Source organism: Pipistrellus hanaki, assembly GCF_964339955.1.
Source record: "Pipistrellus hanaki genome assembly, chromosome: 11".
NCBI lineage: Eukaryota > Metazoa > Chordata > Mammalia > Chiroptera > Vespertilionidae > Pipistrellus > Pipistrellus hanaki.
Window position 1 is genome coordinate 39,475,616 of NC_140513.1, and position 18,623 is coordinate 39,494,238.

The following is an 18,623-nucleotide window of genomic DNA, read 5'->3' on the forward strand; positions in this document are numbered from 1 at the left end:
ACTTTTGATCCGAGTTGTCACTTAATACACAAATTCCAGGGCCTTTAATTTATTCCTTTGTTTGTTGTATGCTTATTTTAAAGTAACACATGATAATGGCAAACTGTATATAGTGAAGTTTTCAGACTAAAACAAGTCACTAAGAGATGAAAGGAAGAGATAAAACTCCAGCAAATGTTTTTAGCACAGGGAGCGATCCCTGCAGCAAAGACCTGATATGAAATAAAATTCTCCAAGAACATTTTTAATTTCGGCATATAATGATGTTGGTGCTTTCATTAATCAGCAGTTCTTACTTAGAAGCTGAGATTCTTAAGAATACAAATTAAGCCCTTTTTATTGCGATTGTGGATAATGGATGTTGGTTTGTGGGGTATTTTTTTAAGCTGACAGACATCTGATTTGGAATGTAGGATTTTCAAATGACCTAACTAATATATGAGTGGATGGCTCTGGGCTCTGGGTAACGTTTAATAAGAAACGTGTGTTTATCTACACTTTACTTTCTGCAACCAAGAATGGTTGACAACTGGTTAATATCTGACACTGATGATGTATTTGTATTTTATGCTACATGGATGGTTGTATTAATGCATTTTTCATCATGCTTTGCCCTTTTTGAAACTTCTTTGTCTTAATTACAGTCAAGAAAAAGCTTGGCTTCATTCCCAACCTACGTTGAAGGTAAGAGCTAAAAGGAGATATTGAGCACTGCGTCATTAATGAATCTTTTAGCACTGAGGGCATTGGAAGCACTGGGTTGGGAGATGACAGTAGAGAAGAAAGGCCGTCGAGCTAGTTAATTCACAGTCTTCACAGTCTTAGAGTCTTAGCCTAAAAGAACGGTAGCTGTGAGCCTCCCTGCCCTTGCTGATTCTGTCCCCGGAACCTGAGCCCGGGGGGTAGGGCCTTTGTCCAGCTTAGTAACGATCACATTGGATCTGAAACCCAAGTCTTCCCACTTCTATTCCACCGCAGGCTATTCAAGTGGGGATAAGCTTTAACTAACTGGGAGACATTTTGGTCCTCTTCACTTAAGAAAAATTTCTATTTATCTATCTATCAATCATCTATAGATAGATATATGTGTGTGTTTGTATGTATCCACACCTCATGTTAATGCTAAGCCTATAGTGTGTGTGTGCTTGCTCATCTTCAAAAGTAACACAAGGGCATCACCGAAAAGAAAAACACATTCCAAAAGACCAAAATGAACCCTGTGATTCTTAGACTTAACATATAACTTTTGTTTTTGTAATAACACATTAAGCCTAAAATGCACTTAAGAAATTAGGGTGCTTTTTTTTTTTTTTGCTGAGTATGATCAAGTGACAGTGACATTTGATTATAATCAGTTTCCCTGGAGGATAAAAGGGATGAGATTATATCTTGAATGTATAATTTGTTTAGACCCAATATTTCTGTCTCCTGCCTGCTTGACATTTACACAGTCATTTAAATATTGTTTGGATTGCTCTTAAACACATCTGCATATTCACACTTAGGAGGCCTCAAGAGGGAGCCTTTTCAGTGAGGAGAGCTAAATCAGAAATGACTATAAAATGGTATTGGAAGTCCCAGCAAGAGGTGGTTAATTTTTCTTTTTCTTTGGCATTCGTTATTTTCACAAGTGAATATTTTAAAAGTGACTCTCCCCGGTGAGATCTTCTTTCTCAGTGCCTCGTTGGCAAAAGTGACTGTGGTTCGGAAGCATCACAGCAGTTTGTAATGGAAGACTGGTCATCCTCCACATTTCACAAAACTCAGGTGGCTCCAAGCTTGTCCTTGTGTTATTTTAATTGGACTCCTGCTTCCCTGCTGTACCACTCCACTGTATATTATCAGTAACCTGGATTCATCCCACATCCATCGAAGTTTCAGGGTGAGGAGCATGTGGTTATTGAGAAGAATGGAAATTACAAGTATGGCAGTGTACCTCCCAGTGTTTGTCTAGAAGTCTTTCCCAGAAAGACCGAGAATGAGACAAATAACAGGCTTCCTTATTTAATTACTACACAGGCACTTGGTGAAGGCATTTCCTGCAACATCGTTAATTTCTTTGTTTCAATTACCACCTAGGTTTTAGAAAAAAATGAACAGATTATTTAAATCTGCCCCCTGATAAGTAGCTTATCATGGGAGGTGGCTGTTTAAGCTCAAGATGCGCTTCATCTTGAAGGATAAAAATGAAAACCATTTCAGATTAGCTCTCCAAACGGAAAGAGCAAATTGTTTCCATTTCAAGGAATCTAATTTAAGACCTGGAGGTTTTAACTGTGGGTTAAGATGTGTATTTTAGTCTCCCCCAATACAGCCTTCAAGCCAAAGAAAATACATGTTTTCATTGCAGAATTAGAATGCCTTTGTTAGTGCATCTGTTATAGAGTTAGTTATATATTAATCCCAGACGTGTTTTAACTTCAAATAACATTTACAGCAGATTATGGTTAGAGTCAGATACCTCCATCTTAATTATTTAAAACTAAGGTTGGATTTTTTTTCCCCCTGAAACATATTTTTATTGATTCTAGAGAGGGTATGGGAAAGGAAGAGAGAGAAACATCAATGATGAGAAAGAACCATTGATTGGCTGCCTTCTGCACACCCCCTACTGGGAATTGAGCCCACAACCCAGGCAATGTGCCCTGACTGGGACCCGAACCCTGAGCTTCTAGTTTATGAGCCAACGCTTAACCACTGAGCAACACTGGCCAGACTCAAGTTTGATTTAAAAGGTTGATCAATGAAACAAATTCCCATTTTTCCCGGGAACTGATCTGTATGCAGAAGCAGGCCAGGAACTTAGGGTCTCTAAATCAGCAGCATCAACAGCATGAGACGGCAGCTTCCGAGTAATGTTAGCTGTCTCCCAAAATTGGGGTCCGAGGCTATTATGGAAACCAAACATTCTGGCACAAATATCTCCATTTTTTATTTATAAAATTTACTTCCCCCATCATAGATAAAATGGAGAGAGGAGATAGGAATCAGGAGCAAGTCAAGGAACTGCTTATTTATTTGATATCCACTGGGTGACAGGTGCTGACCAGACACGAGAGCCAAAGACGGCATTGTCCTTGTCCCCAGAGCTCACCGTGTGACAGGAGGAACAGTAGCTTCACGAGACATGTCATGTTCTGTGTTTACATAAATCTACACACCATTTCTCACAGTAAATGGTCTGGCTGTGAGAAATATAAGTGACTATAAGAAAAATTATTGTTCCTATTATTTGAAGATGAGGGGTGAGTGGAGGCAGATACGGGTACCTCAGACTGCTCAGGGCCAGAGGTGAGCAGAGGGGAGGGGTGCAGGCGGGGGTTGGGCAGGCCCACCCCAGAGTAGCCTCACTCACCAATGTGCCTCTGTGTGTTACAGTTCCCGGACCTTGTGACCCCGAAGACTTAATCGATGGGATCATTTTTGCTGCCAATTACCTTGGCTCCACCCAGCTGCTCTCCGACAAGACTCCCTCCAAAAACGTGCGCATGATGCAGGCCCAGGAGGCGGTGAGCAGGATCAAGGTGAGGGGGGCCGTGTGCTCCGTGGGGGCGGGGGGCGGCGGTGGGTACCCCCACACCTCACTGTCCAGTCCTGAGGGGAGAGGAGAGTGGATTGGGGGGACGTTGAGGCAGGGCTTATGCACGTTCCTGCCACAGTTCAGAAGAGAAAGGACGATCTCTGAAGTGGACTGGGGTCCTGCACTGTATGTGTTGGCTGTTGTTAGGGGGCACTCTGAGCAAAAGAACACATGTGATCCTGAACTTCCTGAAGTTGACCTGACGAGGACAGATCTCGTGTTGAGGAGCATTTCTAACGTGAGAGTTGCAGTCCTGTATTTCCACTGGCAGCGTGGTTCACACTAGGTCCTTTGCTTTTGAACCTGCTGGTCCTGCTCATGCTAAGCTGAACTGGTTTGCTTCAAGGAAGATGATCCCTTTGATCAGATCTGGCCTGGCTCGTCTGGACAAGTCTGAGCAAGGCCAGCTCCGTTTACACTAGTCTGAGTCCATCATAACCCGTTTGAGTCTGTTCCACCAAGATGGGCAAGGAGCAGGCCTGTGTTGCTCAGGAAGAACCACCTTCATCCAGTTTAAATCGTTCACAACCAGTTTGAACCAGCCAGACAGGTGTGAGCCCATGAGAACACAGAGCACTAGAATCTCCACCTGAAGCCAGACATACCTCAGGTCTACAGAGACCCACACAGTGTCATCCTGTCACTCCCGTGTCCTTAGGGGCCACCAGCACCCAGAACCGCTGGGCAGCCACACGGGAGCCACAGGGAGAGCATCCCTGTTGACACCAGCACCAGGTATTTCAAGTAAGACGGGATAGGGGAGGGCGCTCCAAGGTTGGCTGTATCCAGTTTCAGCTGGCCAAAACCAGTTCTCACCTCTAGAAGCCATTCGCATTTTTATATCTTCTTGCTCACACACTCACAAGTCTCGCCCTGGTGTTTGTGTGTCAGCATGGAATGAGAATGGAGCACGGGGAGAAGGCAGGCGCTGAGAGTCCTTGATTCTCACTTACGGACAAAATATTTCTTGAGCATTCATGTGTTCAAGGTTGTGGGGGGTCTCTGGAGGAAGGGAAAACTGCGAGAGCCTGACCCTCAAACTCAGCAGCACAAATGAGAAATGAATTGAGTGGCGAGGTGGCCCTGCCCTTAAGTACCCATCATTGTAGAGCAAACCCTCGCTGCAGCTTTGGGTGATATTACTCAAGTTTTGGGAGTTGGGATGTATAAACAAGAGAGTAATTTATAATTGCATCGTAGGTAGCCCAATGCCAAAATTACTGACTCGGTCCTGCCAGTTTCACCCGTGTGTCAGGGACCCACTTCACCCCTCCGTCTGGGCAGCCCAGACCTTGTCTGCGTCTTAGAGACACTGCGCCCACCAGGCCCACTTCCGAGGGTTTCATGTTTTCTCCCATCATCAGCCTCTCCCAGGATGAGTGACAGTAGGAAGGTCCACTCCCTTCAAAGGAAGTCCCACCTCCTACCCACAGAGGGGCCTCTTGCCTCAGGATTCCCAGCAGGACAGCTCCATGAAAACATACCTGCCTGACCTTCAGACCTTCGTGCTCTTTCAGACTCAGTAATTCTATCAGGAGAACATCGGGTTCCTGTTGAGCTTCCCAGCCAAGCCTGGCCTCATTTCTTTTCCACTGTCACCCCTTCTCATAGAGGGGGGGACATGGACACTGCCAGATCCTCCCACTGTTCTTAATCTGGGATCTCCCAGGCACAGCCTTCAAAGTGAGACCACAAAGCTCTCTGAGAGAGCATGCTGCGTCTCAGTCTTATTTCACCCAGAGCAGTGAACTCGGAAAACTAAATCGTCAGGGTCATAGTTCTGACACTTGTGTTCCACAGTCACCAAGCACGGCATGTTATGATTTTGTTGAATTAAAACTTGTTAAGTAGAACCCTGGGGTGCCAGATGGTGAGCAAAAGGCCACAAGAGAAATTAAAATCTATAAGTTATTGCTCACAGGTCCTGGAGGAAGGCCTAGAGGGGCTGTGTGGGGAAGTCACGGCAAGGCGAGGCGGAGAGGGAGAGAGTAGCGTGCGTGGGGCAGGACCTACCTGGGAACTTGCCTTTATTAGGATCCGTGGATGTGGTGCTTGGGGTTCCTGAGCTAGGACGAGATTGGTCAATTCACACCGAAGGAGTCAGAATTTGGTAAGCTCCTCAGGGTCTCACCTAAGAGGACAGAGGGTGAGGCCTGGAGGAGGGGAAGACTGTTGACCAAGGGCTGTTGAGGGAGTCATAGGAGCTTACTTTGCTCGTGCCTCTCTGGGCTGTTATCTAGGGAATGTGCCTGTATGAGGGGCCTAGTGTCCGTTCAAGGTCACTGCAGACCACTTGGCCAAACAAAAAAGATGCTGAGGCAGCAGGACCACCGAGTAGCTTAGCTAAGCTCTCAACACAACACTTAGTTTCCGGGCCTATCAGTGCTGTCAGCTTCCGGGGGCCGATGTGGGGGGCAGAGGCCTGGTGCGCCTCGCTCAGTGGTTCCAGGCAGACAAGGATCACCTCCCACAGGGGCGTTTGGAGATGGGCGGGGGCACTTGGATTGTCACTGTGTCGGGGCATTTCTATTGGCTCTCGTGGGTCAGAGCAGAGATGCTGAGGCCTGCAGTGTTCAGGATGGGGCCGCACGCCAAAGGTGTATCTCCTCCAGAATGCCTATCGGGGAACATGCCCAGGGCCCACTTGTCTTCCAGAACAAAGCAGCAGTCCATCCTGAACGAGTACTGAAGACCCCAAAACTAAGCAGTGTGTTGCTTTGAGATTAGTTCTTTCCTGGGTTCTGTCCATCAAGGTTTAAAACACATTAAGGGTCAGGTTTCATTCTGGGCATGTTGATTGGCCTCCTAGATTGACCATCCTTGACTCCTACAGATAGAGTTTCTGACTTTCCACTGTGAGACAGACATCATACTCAATGACCTGGGGGGGGAGGAGGGAAGAAGAGGGGGAAGAGAGCAGGCACAGGCACATCTCCCAGACATAAAGCAGGGCTCAGCACCACACCTACGAGGACCCACAGACGCACCTCGTTTTACTGCACTTCGCTTCAAGTCTCACTGTTCCTTTGCACAAAAAATTAGGTAGCTTTGTCCATCAGAGCAAGCAGGATAGAGGCCGATTATAAATCCATTTTAGACCTGCCTAGGGTAGCGTAGGCATCTAAAGAACATTTATTTCTCCAGCAAGTGACTCTAGTGTGGAGGAATTCGTTCCAGAGGGGTGAGGTTACATGTTTACATGTCACGTATAGATGTCACTCCCCAGAGTGCTGCTGTGCCTCTGCAGGAGCTGTTGCCTCTCACTTACATCGTCTGCCTTGTGTTCCTTCTACATCCATTCAAATGTCCGTCGGGTTGCGTGCCTTTGCACCAAGCCTGACTCTTTCTCAGATTGTAAGTGGAGACAGTGGCGTTCAGACCCATAGTTTATTTCTGCTCCCTGCAGGAAGTTACTCTTTGGGGGGCACGCAGAGACTTGATCTGCTGCAGAGGGGGGCCAAGAGAACTTGTCTAAATCAGTCAGGATGGTCTCTGCGCTGCTCACACATGCCCAGATGACACTTTGTCTAAGGGCAGTGGTGCCATGTTCTCTCCTAAAGAGAGGCTGACCTGTGGGGGACGAGTTTTGCTAGGCTGCGTCTAGAGAAAGATAGAGCAGAGTAAGGCTGCAGGTTTTACAGTGTCCATCCATCCAGGACACTGTTCAGCAATACCCTCACCATAGACAGATGAGTGATTTTGGCCTTGGTGCTCTCCCCTAAACAGAGGCAGAGGAATTCCGTCCTCTGGTGTCCAGTTCCTCCCTCCTCCCAGGGAGACCCTCTTGCCCCCTCTCTTCCCTCCGCGCATGCTCTCTCTCTGCCCTGATGGGTGTTTGTGGCGCTGTGTTGAGCAAATACTAGATCTGAAGCATAGGCTCCCATTTTGAAACAGTTTTAAATTTCTGACTGTTCATCGATGGTGGTATCTGTCACTCACCTAGCACCGACTGTACCAGTATACCAGCATTGAATATCAGTACTGGATTTACACCTGGAGGCATAAGAATTACGGTTTTCTCAATTTAACAAAGAATTTACAGATGTATTTGGCAAACGGGGAGAGAATTTGGAGTTGTGGTTTAGACAGGGATTTTCTACTTAATGTAAAGAAAAAACAGAGGAATTTGGCTCAAAAAGCAAACTGTTCCAATGCAGGCCCCTGTGGTAGACTCGTAGGACATAAAGTCAACCAAGACCCAGTCCTTGACCTGGGGAAGCGTGCAGCCTAACAGGGCGTGAAGACAAGCATCACAGTAACACTGATGCCGGACGGGCTGAGGAGTGGAGAACTGAAAGGCTTTTCCCACCAAAATATGCGAAGTAAAATGCACCTAATGTAACAGCTGGACCAGAATACACCTGCCATTCTTTTTACTTTTTTTTAACCATCTTTAGAATCTCCCTAATGTATCCTTTCTGTCTTTGTTGTTCATTAACTTCTAGAGAAAATAATATCTTGGCAAGAAGCCCCCATATAACTTAGGAATGCATTACAGCACTGGTTCTCAAAGTGGGATCCCTGGCCCAGCAGTACTTGTAAATGCAGATTCCCAGGCTCTGCCTTAGTCAGAAGCAGGTGAGGGCAGGGTCCAGGAATCTGTGTTTCCATAAGCCCGTCAGGAGATGCTGATGTCCACATCGGAGAAGGGTAGACAGTCCAGGTTCCAGAGAGTTTACGTGTCCAACTGAGCTCTGTGGTGTCCCAGTCAAGCCGAGTGCCTCTCATGGACACGGTTCTGTTGGCACATAAGCTCAAGAAATGCTGCACAGTAGATTCTGTGGGATGTTTGCCCCTTTGAAGGCTCTGAGAAGTCCTGTGCCAGGGGATTTAGTTTGCCTTCTTGAACCAGAAGCTCCCGTAGTTATTTGAGCAGAGATGCAGTATCACTGTGTGGTGCCTGTTAAATTAGTCTTGTTGCTAGGATTCTCTGCAACACATTTTGGGAGAAACTTCTGGAAAGAACTTTGCTCCTCATGCTGTCTGTATCACACACACACACACACACACACACACACATGCACGCACAAACACACAGACACACACACACACACACAGTGTGGGAATCAGGCCTGAACCCTATCCAGTGTAGCCAGCTCCCTTGTCTTCCTCTCTCTCCACTCCATCTCCATGCCTCATTCCACTCTCACGCCCACTTTATTCTCTGCTCCTCAACCAGAAGATGGGTGGGCAGGGTGGGGGCGGTGCGCTATGACCCCTGCTGAGCCTTGATAACTGCTTCATGTCCACGAAGAGCATGGTGTGTGTTTTCAGTCTTTCTACCTTTGTGAAGCTCATGTGATTAGGTCACAAATGGTGTTTTGACTTTTTTTTTTTTTTTTTTTTTTTGGTCCATGCATTTTTGTAAGGATCATTCATTATCAATTATCCCTATACCTGTAAAGACTAGCCTTCCCCAAAGATCCGATTTTTCTATTCTTTTATAAAAAGATTTTCTTGAAATGTCAAAAATCGTGATTTAATTATATAATTAAAATTTCTGTCCATCTAGCTTTGTCCCAGCCATGTGGTTTCCCACCTAACTTAAAGAAGTCTATGCATACATTATTTCATTTACTCCTCACAATAGAGGGGGTGGGGAATTCTGTGAGGTTGGTATTATTTAATCCCCATTTTTGTTTTCAGACAAACAGAGGAGTTGGTAAATGAAAAACTTGCCCAGATCACACAACTAGCAATTTGGAGTGTATAGTGAGACTTCCAGTGTGTAGTGAATCTGTGTCCTGCCACTTAACAGCTCTGTGACCTTAGGCAGGTTAATTAGCCTCTCTGTGCCTCTGTTTCCTCTTCTGGAAGATGAGGATAATGTTGTGCCTACCTCACAAGGCTGCTGTCAGCTTTTACATTGATGGTCCTACAGCACTTAGAAGGATACTGTCAGCAGGGAGAAAGCTTCAATAGTTGGGAGGAGCCCTGGTGTGAATAAGCTAGAGGGTCTTAACAGTTAACAAGCCATACACATTATGGACTGAGTGACTGAATGGACGGTGCCACCGTTTATGTCCTTGCACACACCCTGCTGGGTGGTAAGCCATAATCAATCCCAGGAAACATGGGATTTAAATGGATGTTGTCATTCTTGCTTTAGGATGCATGCTGGCCTTGTGGTTCTCTCAGACTTCTCTCTGCTACTCCAGTTCCTCATCCTGGCTCCGACCCCCTCTGTCATTCCCAATGTTATGACTAAATTTTACATTATAATTTGTTCCAGGGCACTTGACTGTCATAAGTGATTGAAAGATGGCATTCCTCTAAGAAGTGCATAAAATATTTTTTAACTTCATAAACATTACTTCAGAGTGCCTTTCATGAAACTCAGTCTGCCATTTGGATCCTCTTCCTTATCACCAGTTCTAGCAAAACAACAACAAAATAAAACAGAATGTGGGCATTCCATTGGCGGCAGACTTGCTTTCCTTTGAAAAGGCCCTTTCAGATCACTGTTCCCTAGAGTGAAGCAGTTTGACCAATAACGGTTAGGTTTTTGTATCAAAAAATAAGGGAAATTCTTACTGCCATTTCATTCCACTTCACATCCTATTATCTCAGGGGAAGTGGTAGAAAACAAACATTAGGATCTCACAGCAGTTGTTTATCATCGCATTATAACTGGTGCCGGTCAGAACTTCCCGATTCCACAAAAGAACCTGTGGTGGTGGGCGTAGCATCGGTACCTCTGCACTTCTCCTGAGCGTCAGTCAGGGTGACACCGCAGGTGCTGCCTGCTGCCTTCCCATCGCAGGCTCTTCACCAGCACCACCGGGAGGAGCTTGGGTGGCCCTGCAGCCTGGGCCGTCCTGGGCTCCTGGGGGTAGCACAGATGAGCTCTTTGGTGCTGGGGTGGCTTACTCATCCAGTTTTTCCACAATGAGGTAGTACAGAAAGATACCTTAGTCATTAATGAAATAAGGTTGTGCTGCTGAGAGCAAAAGAGCTTTCTACCAGGTGAGTACCGAGACTGTAAGAGAGCAGACCTTCTCCCACCCCATCACCACAGCAGCCTTCTGGTTTGACCATAGACTCACCATTACTCGTACAAGATCTTCGTGTGTATAGCAAAGAAATTGCATCCTGATATACGTGAATTATAATCATTTGACAGCAAACACAAATATAGTGCTTAATATACCAGGCATTGTTCTAAGAGCTTTGCATGTATGTATCCTCAGAACAGCCCTACAAGGTCAATATTATGTTTATTCTCATTTGAAGATGAGTAAACTGAGGCACAGAGATGTTAAGTTGCTCACTCCAAGTCACACGACTAGTTAGGTAGCTCAGCCAAGATTTATCTTCAAGCAATTCAACCCCAGAGTCTGCTTTTATCAACTAGGCTTTTGTTTATGAGAAAAGAGGGGAATATTACATTCATTTCTAGTTAGGTGTAGGCTACAAAATATCACACAAATTTATGGCAAGAAGTATTACTAAGGAGGGAAAACAATAAAAGATCGAGTCAGTAGGAAGACAAACATCTTAAATATGTATGCACCTTATAGCTATGAACTGGATAAAGCAAAGATTGACAGAAGTAGTCATGGACAAATTCACAGTAACAGCTGGAGAGATAAACACACTTCTCTTAATAAATATTAGAATAAGCAGACAAAAAATCAGCAAATATAAGAGTCGAACAATACTCTTGGTCAACATATTTAACCTAATTGACATCCATAGAATACTATCCTCAACAACTGCAGAATGCGTCTTTTGAAGTCCCCATGGCACATTCACCAAAGTCAGGGCCATACAGGCTAAGATTCAACAGATTTCAAAGGATTGAAATCAGGTATATTCTCTGTCCCAGTGGAAATTCAGACATGAATAACAAAAAGATAACTAGGAAAATCTCCAAACATATTATTAATAACACAGTTTTAAGTGACTCAAGTTCAAAAGAGAAATCATAGTGGAAATTAGAAAATGTTTTAAATTATTAAATTGCAGCAAATCAAAATATGTGGGACACAGCTAAAGCACTGCGTGGAGGGAGAGCCATAGCTCTAAATAAGTATATCAGGGGGGAAATGTTTGAAAATCCACCATTTACGTTTTCATCTCAATAAGCTGAAAAAAAGTCAGCAAATTCAGCTCAGAGAAAGTAAGAGAAAATAAAGATGTAGGCTGAAATCAATGAAATAGAGAACAGGCATATAATAAAACCAACAGAAACAGAAGTTGATTCTTTGAAGACATTGATTGCAGTTTAAATATAAGATTGCAACTCAATAAATTTCTTTCCTCCTACTTCCCCTGCCATCTACTAAATTCCAAGTGAGGAAATCCATTGTCTACAGAGTGGAACTTTTTTTTTTTTTTTTTAAGTCAATCTTCCCACAGCGATACTTTATACCACTATCCGTATTAGTTTGTCAATTTCCTTTTCAACTTTTGAGTCTTTGCGAATTCTTTTCTAACTGTTCTCCTGTCTCTGTTTGTTCCATGCTAAGCAGATGGCCCAGAAATTAGCCAAAAGCAGGAAGAAGGTGCAGTACAAACAACTTCATCAGCTTGGTGTTATGCCTGTTCTTTCCATTTGTTTATGTTTTCCCTTTTTTATTATTTCGTGTTTTTGTTTTCTGCATCCAGCAAGTTTTTGTTCCGATTTCTTTTTGAACCGCCCCATAAGCCAACGTTTCTCAAAACTCAGTTGCCTAAAATGGCTGTTTTCTGTTGCTCATGAGTCATTTCACGTGAGAGGAACGGCAGGGAGCAGATTGGAGACGCTAAACGAGTCCTACGCTCGTGTGAGAGTTCCCACCATTCAGGCATCGATGTGGCAGGGACGTGGGTCTGTCCGATGATAGTCACGTTTGATTTGCGGATTTGTCAGATTGCTGGATGCAAAAAAGAAAACTCGCTAATAAACCCCCGTGTGCGGAGTTAAGCCTTAAATGAGCCGGATGGATACGCTTTCTGTGGTTGTGCAGCTTCTAGATGCTTCTGAGCTACCCGTGGGACATGGGCGCACTGGGCTCTTTCTGAACGGGGCGGGCGCAGGGTGCTGCTTCTGTGTTGCTGTGTCGGTGTGTGCACACAAAGACCCTCTGACCAGAACTGCATTCAGATGCCTTTCTCTGCACCTGCTGGAAGCATGGTCCCCGCCCCGGGCACAGGGGCAGGCTGGTTTTGCCAAGTTCCTCAGGTGTCAGCTCAGTTGCCCTTCTTCCTTTGATACGTTGGGCTCCAACAGCCTTGCAGAAAGGGCCACTGGCAACCCTCGGTCCCAGAGCCAAATCTGCCACAGCACGTTACTGCTTCTGGAGCGGAAGCAGCAAAGGGGGGTCTGTTTTTCCTTGGGACCTGCACATGCTAACTCTCATTCATGTGCCCACCTTCAGCTCTGACAACCTCATTCTGGAGTCTGCACTGCTGTTCTGGTGACTGTGTCTCGATGCCTGTGTATGAGCTCACCTTGCTTCCCTCTTCTGGGCCAGAGGAACGGACTAAGCTCTCTCTTGGTGCATTTTTTCTTCTCAGGCTCCTGAAGGCGAATCTCAGCCAATGACCGAAGTGGACCTCTTCATTTCTACGCAGAGAATCAAAGTATTGAACGCTGACACACAGGTATTAGCGGGCCCCCGCCTTTCCCGGGGGTCAAGCTTAGCAGCGTGGCAACGCAGAGACCGTACCCGTGTCTGCAGAGCAGCTGTCCCCAGATGCTGGCCTCTGTACACGCTACAAGGTTGTGTCTGCAATGCTGCTCGGGGTGGGGTGTGAGGGAGCCCTGGGGCTGTTTTCTTAAAGACAAAGGGAAAAAAGAAACTGTGAATGTTGTTTGATAATCTCATACGTTTTTATCAGGAGATTTGTGACCTTGAACAGATGAGCCATTTAAAAATCTTTGTTTAAAATCACACACACACACACACACACAGTGCAACCATCACATGCAGATTTAAAATATATATATTTTATTGATTTTTTTACAGAGAGGAAGGGAGAGAGATAGAGAGTTAGAAACATTGATGAGAGAAACATCGATCAGCTGCCTCCTGCAAACCCCCTCTGGGGACATGCCCATAACCAAGGTACATGCCCTTGACTAGAATCAAACCCGGAACCTTTCAGTCCACGGCTGACACTCTATCCACTGAGCCAAACCGGTTTTGGCCACATGCAGATTTTTATCTTTTTTTATTTTACCTTCCCCACCAGCGAGTCTAGTGGTTGTAAAATGATGGACATTTCTCTTCACCTGCCACAGGCCTCCTAGGTCACTATGAGCCCAGGGAGCTGGCCCCAGGTGGGGAGGGCGGGGGCTGGGGGGTGCACACACATCTGCCCGCAGGGTCTCTGCTGTGAGCACCGGAGCCCCTGCATGTGGAGCCCACGTGGCTGGGTTGTGGGGAGACAGACTTTCCCAGGGGGCACTGGACGGTGCCCCAAGTGACCGCCCTCTCCCTTCCCCACCCAGGAGACCATGATGGACCACCCTCTGAGGACCATCTCCTACATCGCCGACATCGGGAACATCGTCGTGCTGATGGCCCGCCGGCGGATGCCGCGCTCCAACTCCCAGGAGAACGTGGAGGCCTCGCACCCGTCCCAGGACGGGAAAAGGCAGTACAAGATGATCTGCCACGTCTTCGAGTCTGAGGACGTAAGGGCACTCCCCCCCCCCCCCCCCCCCCCCCCCGTCTTCCTCCGGGCCCTGGACTGCCTTTGGGTGGCCAGGTTCTCTCTCTCTCTCTCTCTCTCTCTCTCTCTCTCTCTCTCTCTCTCTCTCTCTCTCTCTCTCTCTCTCTCTTCTCAGGACCTAAGTCACATGTGTAAACAAATACTAATTGAGTACCTACTGTGTGTTACTCAGCCTCCTATCCCTGTTCTAGCGCTAGGCACATAAGGCTGGGTAAAACAGACAAGGTACTCCTGAGGGCCGCAGGGAGACAGAAGATAAATAGATAGATATACTTAATACAAAGGTAGGTAACGGGACGTTTGATAAAGAAAAATTAAAACTAGGTCGGGATAGAGGGCCAGAGGTGGTTTCAGGGAGAATGATCAACCAAGTTCTCCCTGAGGGGCGAGATCTGACAGAGATCTGAGCAAAGAGGAGTGAGGAGAGAGCGTGTGCAAAGGCCCTGAGGCAGGGGCCTGCCGAGGCAGCTTGAAGAAATGCAAGGAGCCCGAATTGCCAGAGTTTAAATGAGAGGCGGGGGTGGGGGGTGGGGGTGTTCAGCCCGGCCCCTGGAGGCCTGAGCGGGTCTCACCGGGGCAATAGGGCATTTGGGAATAAAGTCCTTGGCTATGTGGGCTACCCTGGAGGCTACTGGAACATTAGGATCCCTGCTCACCTTCAGTCCTGGTGACAACCTGCTGCTCCTCCTGTCAAAAGCCGCCTGACCCCATCTCTCCAACTGATGCAGTGAACAGAGAAAAGGAATGTTAACAGAGATGGGGCCCATCCTGCCATTCAGTCCTCTTCCCCGGGTGGGACTGGAAGCGCTGGTGAGGCCACCAGCTTCCAGCTGCATCGGCATCCAAGTGTCTCCAAAGCTGTGCAGGCCTTGGGAGCCCCCCAACCCCGGGCCGGCCACAGCCCCCCGTGGTTTGGAACTGCAGAGACCTAAGCCGGCCAGGATGCTGATGTTTTACCTCCTACCTCAGTGAAACAAGCTCTGAGTCTCCTGTTGAGCAGAGAGCGCCCTTTCTACTTAGAGAAAACCTGTGGCAACCTTGGCTCCTTACAGAAGCCGTTTTTCCTCCATGAGCATGCTCATCCAGCTGCAGGCGTTTGCCGTCCTCCAACGAGCTGGGCAGAAGCAAGTGCTTTCCCCCTGAGAGTGGGAGCTGCCCCACTGCAGCCCGGGAGGAGGCGCCCTCACACTTCCCGCACCATCGTCACCGCCTGGATCTCTGCACACGTCGTCCACAGGGCAGCGAGATTGCAGTACGTGTCCCCGCCATTCTCCCTGCTGTTCCTTTAACACCGAGGCCGGACATGCACACGGGGAGAAAGGGAGCCTCAGCAGGTCCTCAGAAAGTCCCCAAAGAGTCCGGTTTAGAACCGTAAGCCTCATGTGTCCTGCAGGCCAGTGAAAAGGGGGGTTATATCTGCTCACCGGGCCCAAGGCCCCCGGTACCCACATGTGTATGAATGAGGAGCCCTCTGCCACCTCCATCTGGCTTGGAGCCCCAAGGCTTTCTTTCCCTTGGGCTTCCTGCCAGGGAAGATGATGACGGGGAGAATGCGAGCAGCAGGAGTTAGGACAGCGCGGACCTGGGAATCATACCCACGGCTTTCTAAGCATGGGACCTGGGAGAGCTCGAGGGTGAATCCTGCCTGCAGGTGCTGACTGTGTGGCCGCTGAGCTTCTGCAGGAGACTGTCCCCTCGCCGGGCCCCTGTGTGGCCGTGGTCGGTGTGGAGAAACACGCCGGCCGCTGTGTGTCCGCACGTGCGCCCACGCGTGGAGGTCAGCCAGCCTGCTGGCCGCGTTCCCAGGCGCACACTGTCCAGTTCTCTGTCCGGGGCCTCGGAGCCTGAGGCGGCCCCTGCCTCCCGCCTCACAGCAGGGTGCAGGGCGGTGGCCTGGATGGCCGGCCGTGGCACGAAGCCGCCAGATTCTCAGAGCGAGAAAAGCGAGCATTTCTTTTCCACAGCCCGCCACGCAGAAGCACTGCCGTCTCCGTTAATTAGCTGCTTTTAAGCAAAAACAGGGGAAGGTAGGGAAAGGAGTAGAGGTTAGAATTGTGTGTGTGTGTGTGTGTGTGTGTGTTTAAAAAAACATCACTCTAAAGACTTGCTGGTGGTTTTCTACCCATTCACATTTCACTGGGGCAGTCCCATGTGGTGGGCGGAGGGAGGGTGGACCCTGAAATCAGTCTGCCAGGACCCAGCACCCCTCCCCCAGGCCTCCCCGCCCCCACTGCACCTCCTTCCCAGGCCGTGGACAACTTAACCAACCGCCCAGCCTCCGCCTCCTGACCTGTCTGAGGGGACAGGAACACAGAGCCACAGTTCCAGAGTCCAAAGAGCGCTGACAAACTGAGGGACTTGGGGAGTCCCTTTGCTGATAAACCTGCCCTGACCCGCCAGGAAGTCACTGATGGGGTTTGTCTCGCTTACTGTGACTCTTGTACGTTTCGCTGCAGGAATATTCCTGTGTTCGTTCACAGGACGCTTCCCCAGGCCCTAAAAGGGTTGTCATGCAATGCATGATAGATCGTCCTGTTACTTTTCTAAAATCCCCGGTTTTCTAACTCTGAAGCGCAGAGCGGAGGAGGAGGGCCTGTGGACCAGTCATACTCCCACCAGCCATGGGCTTGCTGTGAGGGTCTCTGTAATGATCCTTGAAAAGACCTGCGTGCACGGCAGGCACGTAGGAAGTGCTCGGTTGCTACTGGCTACCCTGCGTCAGAATGCGGATGGATGGGTGCAGGGAAGGCTGTCACAGCGCGGCGCAGGAGGAAGCGCAGAGGAAGCAGAGTTCCCGGCTGTGAGCCGTGTGGCCTGGAGCAGGGGGGGTCCTTTGTGTCCCTGAGTCTCAAGTCTCCTGGCCTGGGAAAGGCAGGGCTGGACTAGACCAGGGTTCTCCACACACATCTCGATGCCCAGATGCTATCCATCCTGGAATGAAACGCACAGATGATGGAACCTCTTCTTTTGAAAACATTTTTACAAAACAAAGTATCGCTATCAATGGGACGCCAAGGAGAAGCGGAAGGACCCAGGCTCCATTCGCATTTTACTCACGACAACATGGGAGTGCCCGGCTCCAGCCCTTCCAGGAGGAATAGTGGGGTGAGGAGGTGCTTGCACCTACATGACCAGTAAGTGCGGGTGTGAGAACACAGTCCTCGGCCGAGTATTGTAAACACTCTGTGCCTGACGTTTTGAATGAAGGTAACTAAGAAAATAGGTAAGTGGACAAGACACAGGCACACAGGCAGGCAGAGTCACCCACAGGCCAGCAGATGTGCAGCCGACAGTGATGTGATTTGCTGGCAACCCAGGTACAGAGCAGTGTTCATGCTGTGACGCCGACTCTTGGTAAAGTGCTGGCCAGAACAGAGTGTCGCTCTCCGTATACAGAGTGGTTGTGTTCTTGGAACATTCAGTGTGCATAAAGAAGGTCTTTTGTGTTTTTATATAAAGTTGAGGAGTCCTGAAGTCAGATGATTAGACACAGGGTTACATGAAATGAACATCCAGTGGAATATTTGAAAATTATGTAAGAAATCGAATGACTCATCTGTGTGTAGGACTGTCCTCTCCACGGCTGTAAGCCCAGTGTCTCTGACTCCTGTCTCCCAATTGCCTGTGGCTCCCTTGGGACTGTTGTAAAAACCAAAAATGGCCCCACTGGCCTAGCGGATGCCTTGGGCTCCGTGGTCCTGAGGGGGCCCAGGCCGTCCCCCAACAGGGCTGCCCTCCTGACCTTCGCCTCCCCTCTCTGGCTGCCCTCTAGGCCCAGCTGATCGCACAGTCCATCGGGCAGGCCTTCAGCGTGGCTTACCAGGAATTCCTCAGGGCCAACGGGATTAACCCCGAGGACCTCAGCCAGAAGGAGTACAGCGACCTGCTCAACACCCAGGACATGTACAACGACGACTTGATCCACTTCTCCAAGTCGGAAAACTGCAAAGATGTAGGTACTTTCCTGGCCGAAGCTCCAGGGAGCCCGCCCGGGGATGGGGTGGGGGCAGGGTAGAGAGAGCGTGCTGTCAGCAGGACATTGCGTGGGGCTCTGTGACTGAAGATAGCAGAGGGCTGTCACTAGTGAGCCAGGGCCTCCAGCAATCCTGAGCTAAATCTGGGGTGGGCTCCGGGGGCAGACAGGACCTGCACTCCATCTTCCCCAGCCCTCAGGTCATATTCCGAAGCACTGGGTGTTGGGACACAATTCAGCCCCTGTGAGGGGTGACTCCCATTTGGCTGAGGGCAGCTCTCCAGGGAAGGGGCCAGCCGTGAGCTTCAGCTGAGGGGGAAGGGAGTGCCAGCCTGTGAAGGAGGCTCTGTCAGGCCCCAACAGCCACCACTGCTGGGCAGGTTTGAGCATATGGGCGTCTGTGGATAG

General features: G+C 48.5%; 1 protein-coding gene across 5 annotated transcripts in view; it reads left to right on the forward strand.

Annotated features, from left to right (window-relative positions):
• APBA1 (amyloid beta precursor protein binding family A member 1) overlaps window positions 1-18,623 on the forward strand; it is a 194,866-nt gene that overhangs the window by 163,200 nt on the left and 13,043 nt on the right. For 4 of the 5 annotated variants that reach the window (XM_084899503.1, XM_084899501.1, XM_084899502.1 and 1 more), the window contains exons 4-9: window positions 645-684; window positions 3,379-3,524; window positions 12,055-12,087; window positions 13,082-13,168; window positions 14,019-14,204; window positions 18,015-18,194. In XM_084899503.1, the coding sequence (XP_084755629.1) occupies window positions 645-684; window positions 3,379-3,524; window positions 12,055-12,087; window positions 13,082-13,168; window positions 14,019-14,204; window positions 18,015-18,194 (672 nt within the window). The remainder of the gene's footprint in view (window positions 1-644; window positions 685-3,378; window positions 3,525-12,054; window positions 12,088-13,081; window positions 13,169-14,018; window positions 14,205-18,014; window positions 18,195-18,623) is intronic. The other variant, XM_084899505.1, reaches the window with a different exon arrangement.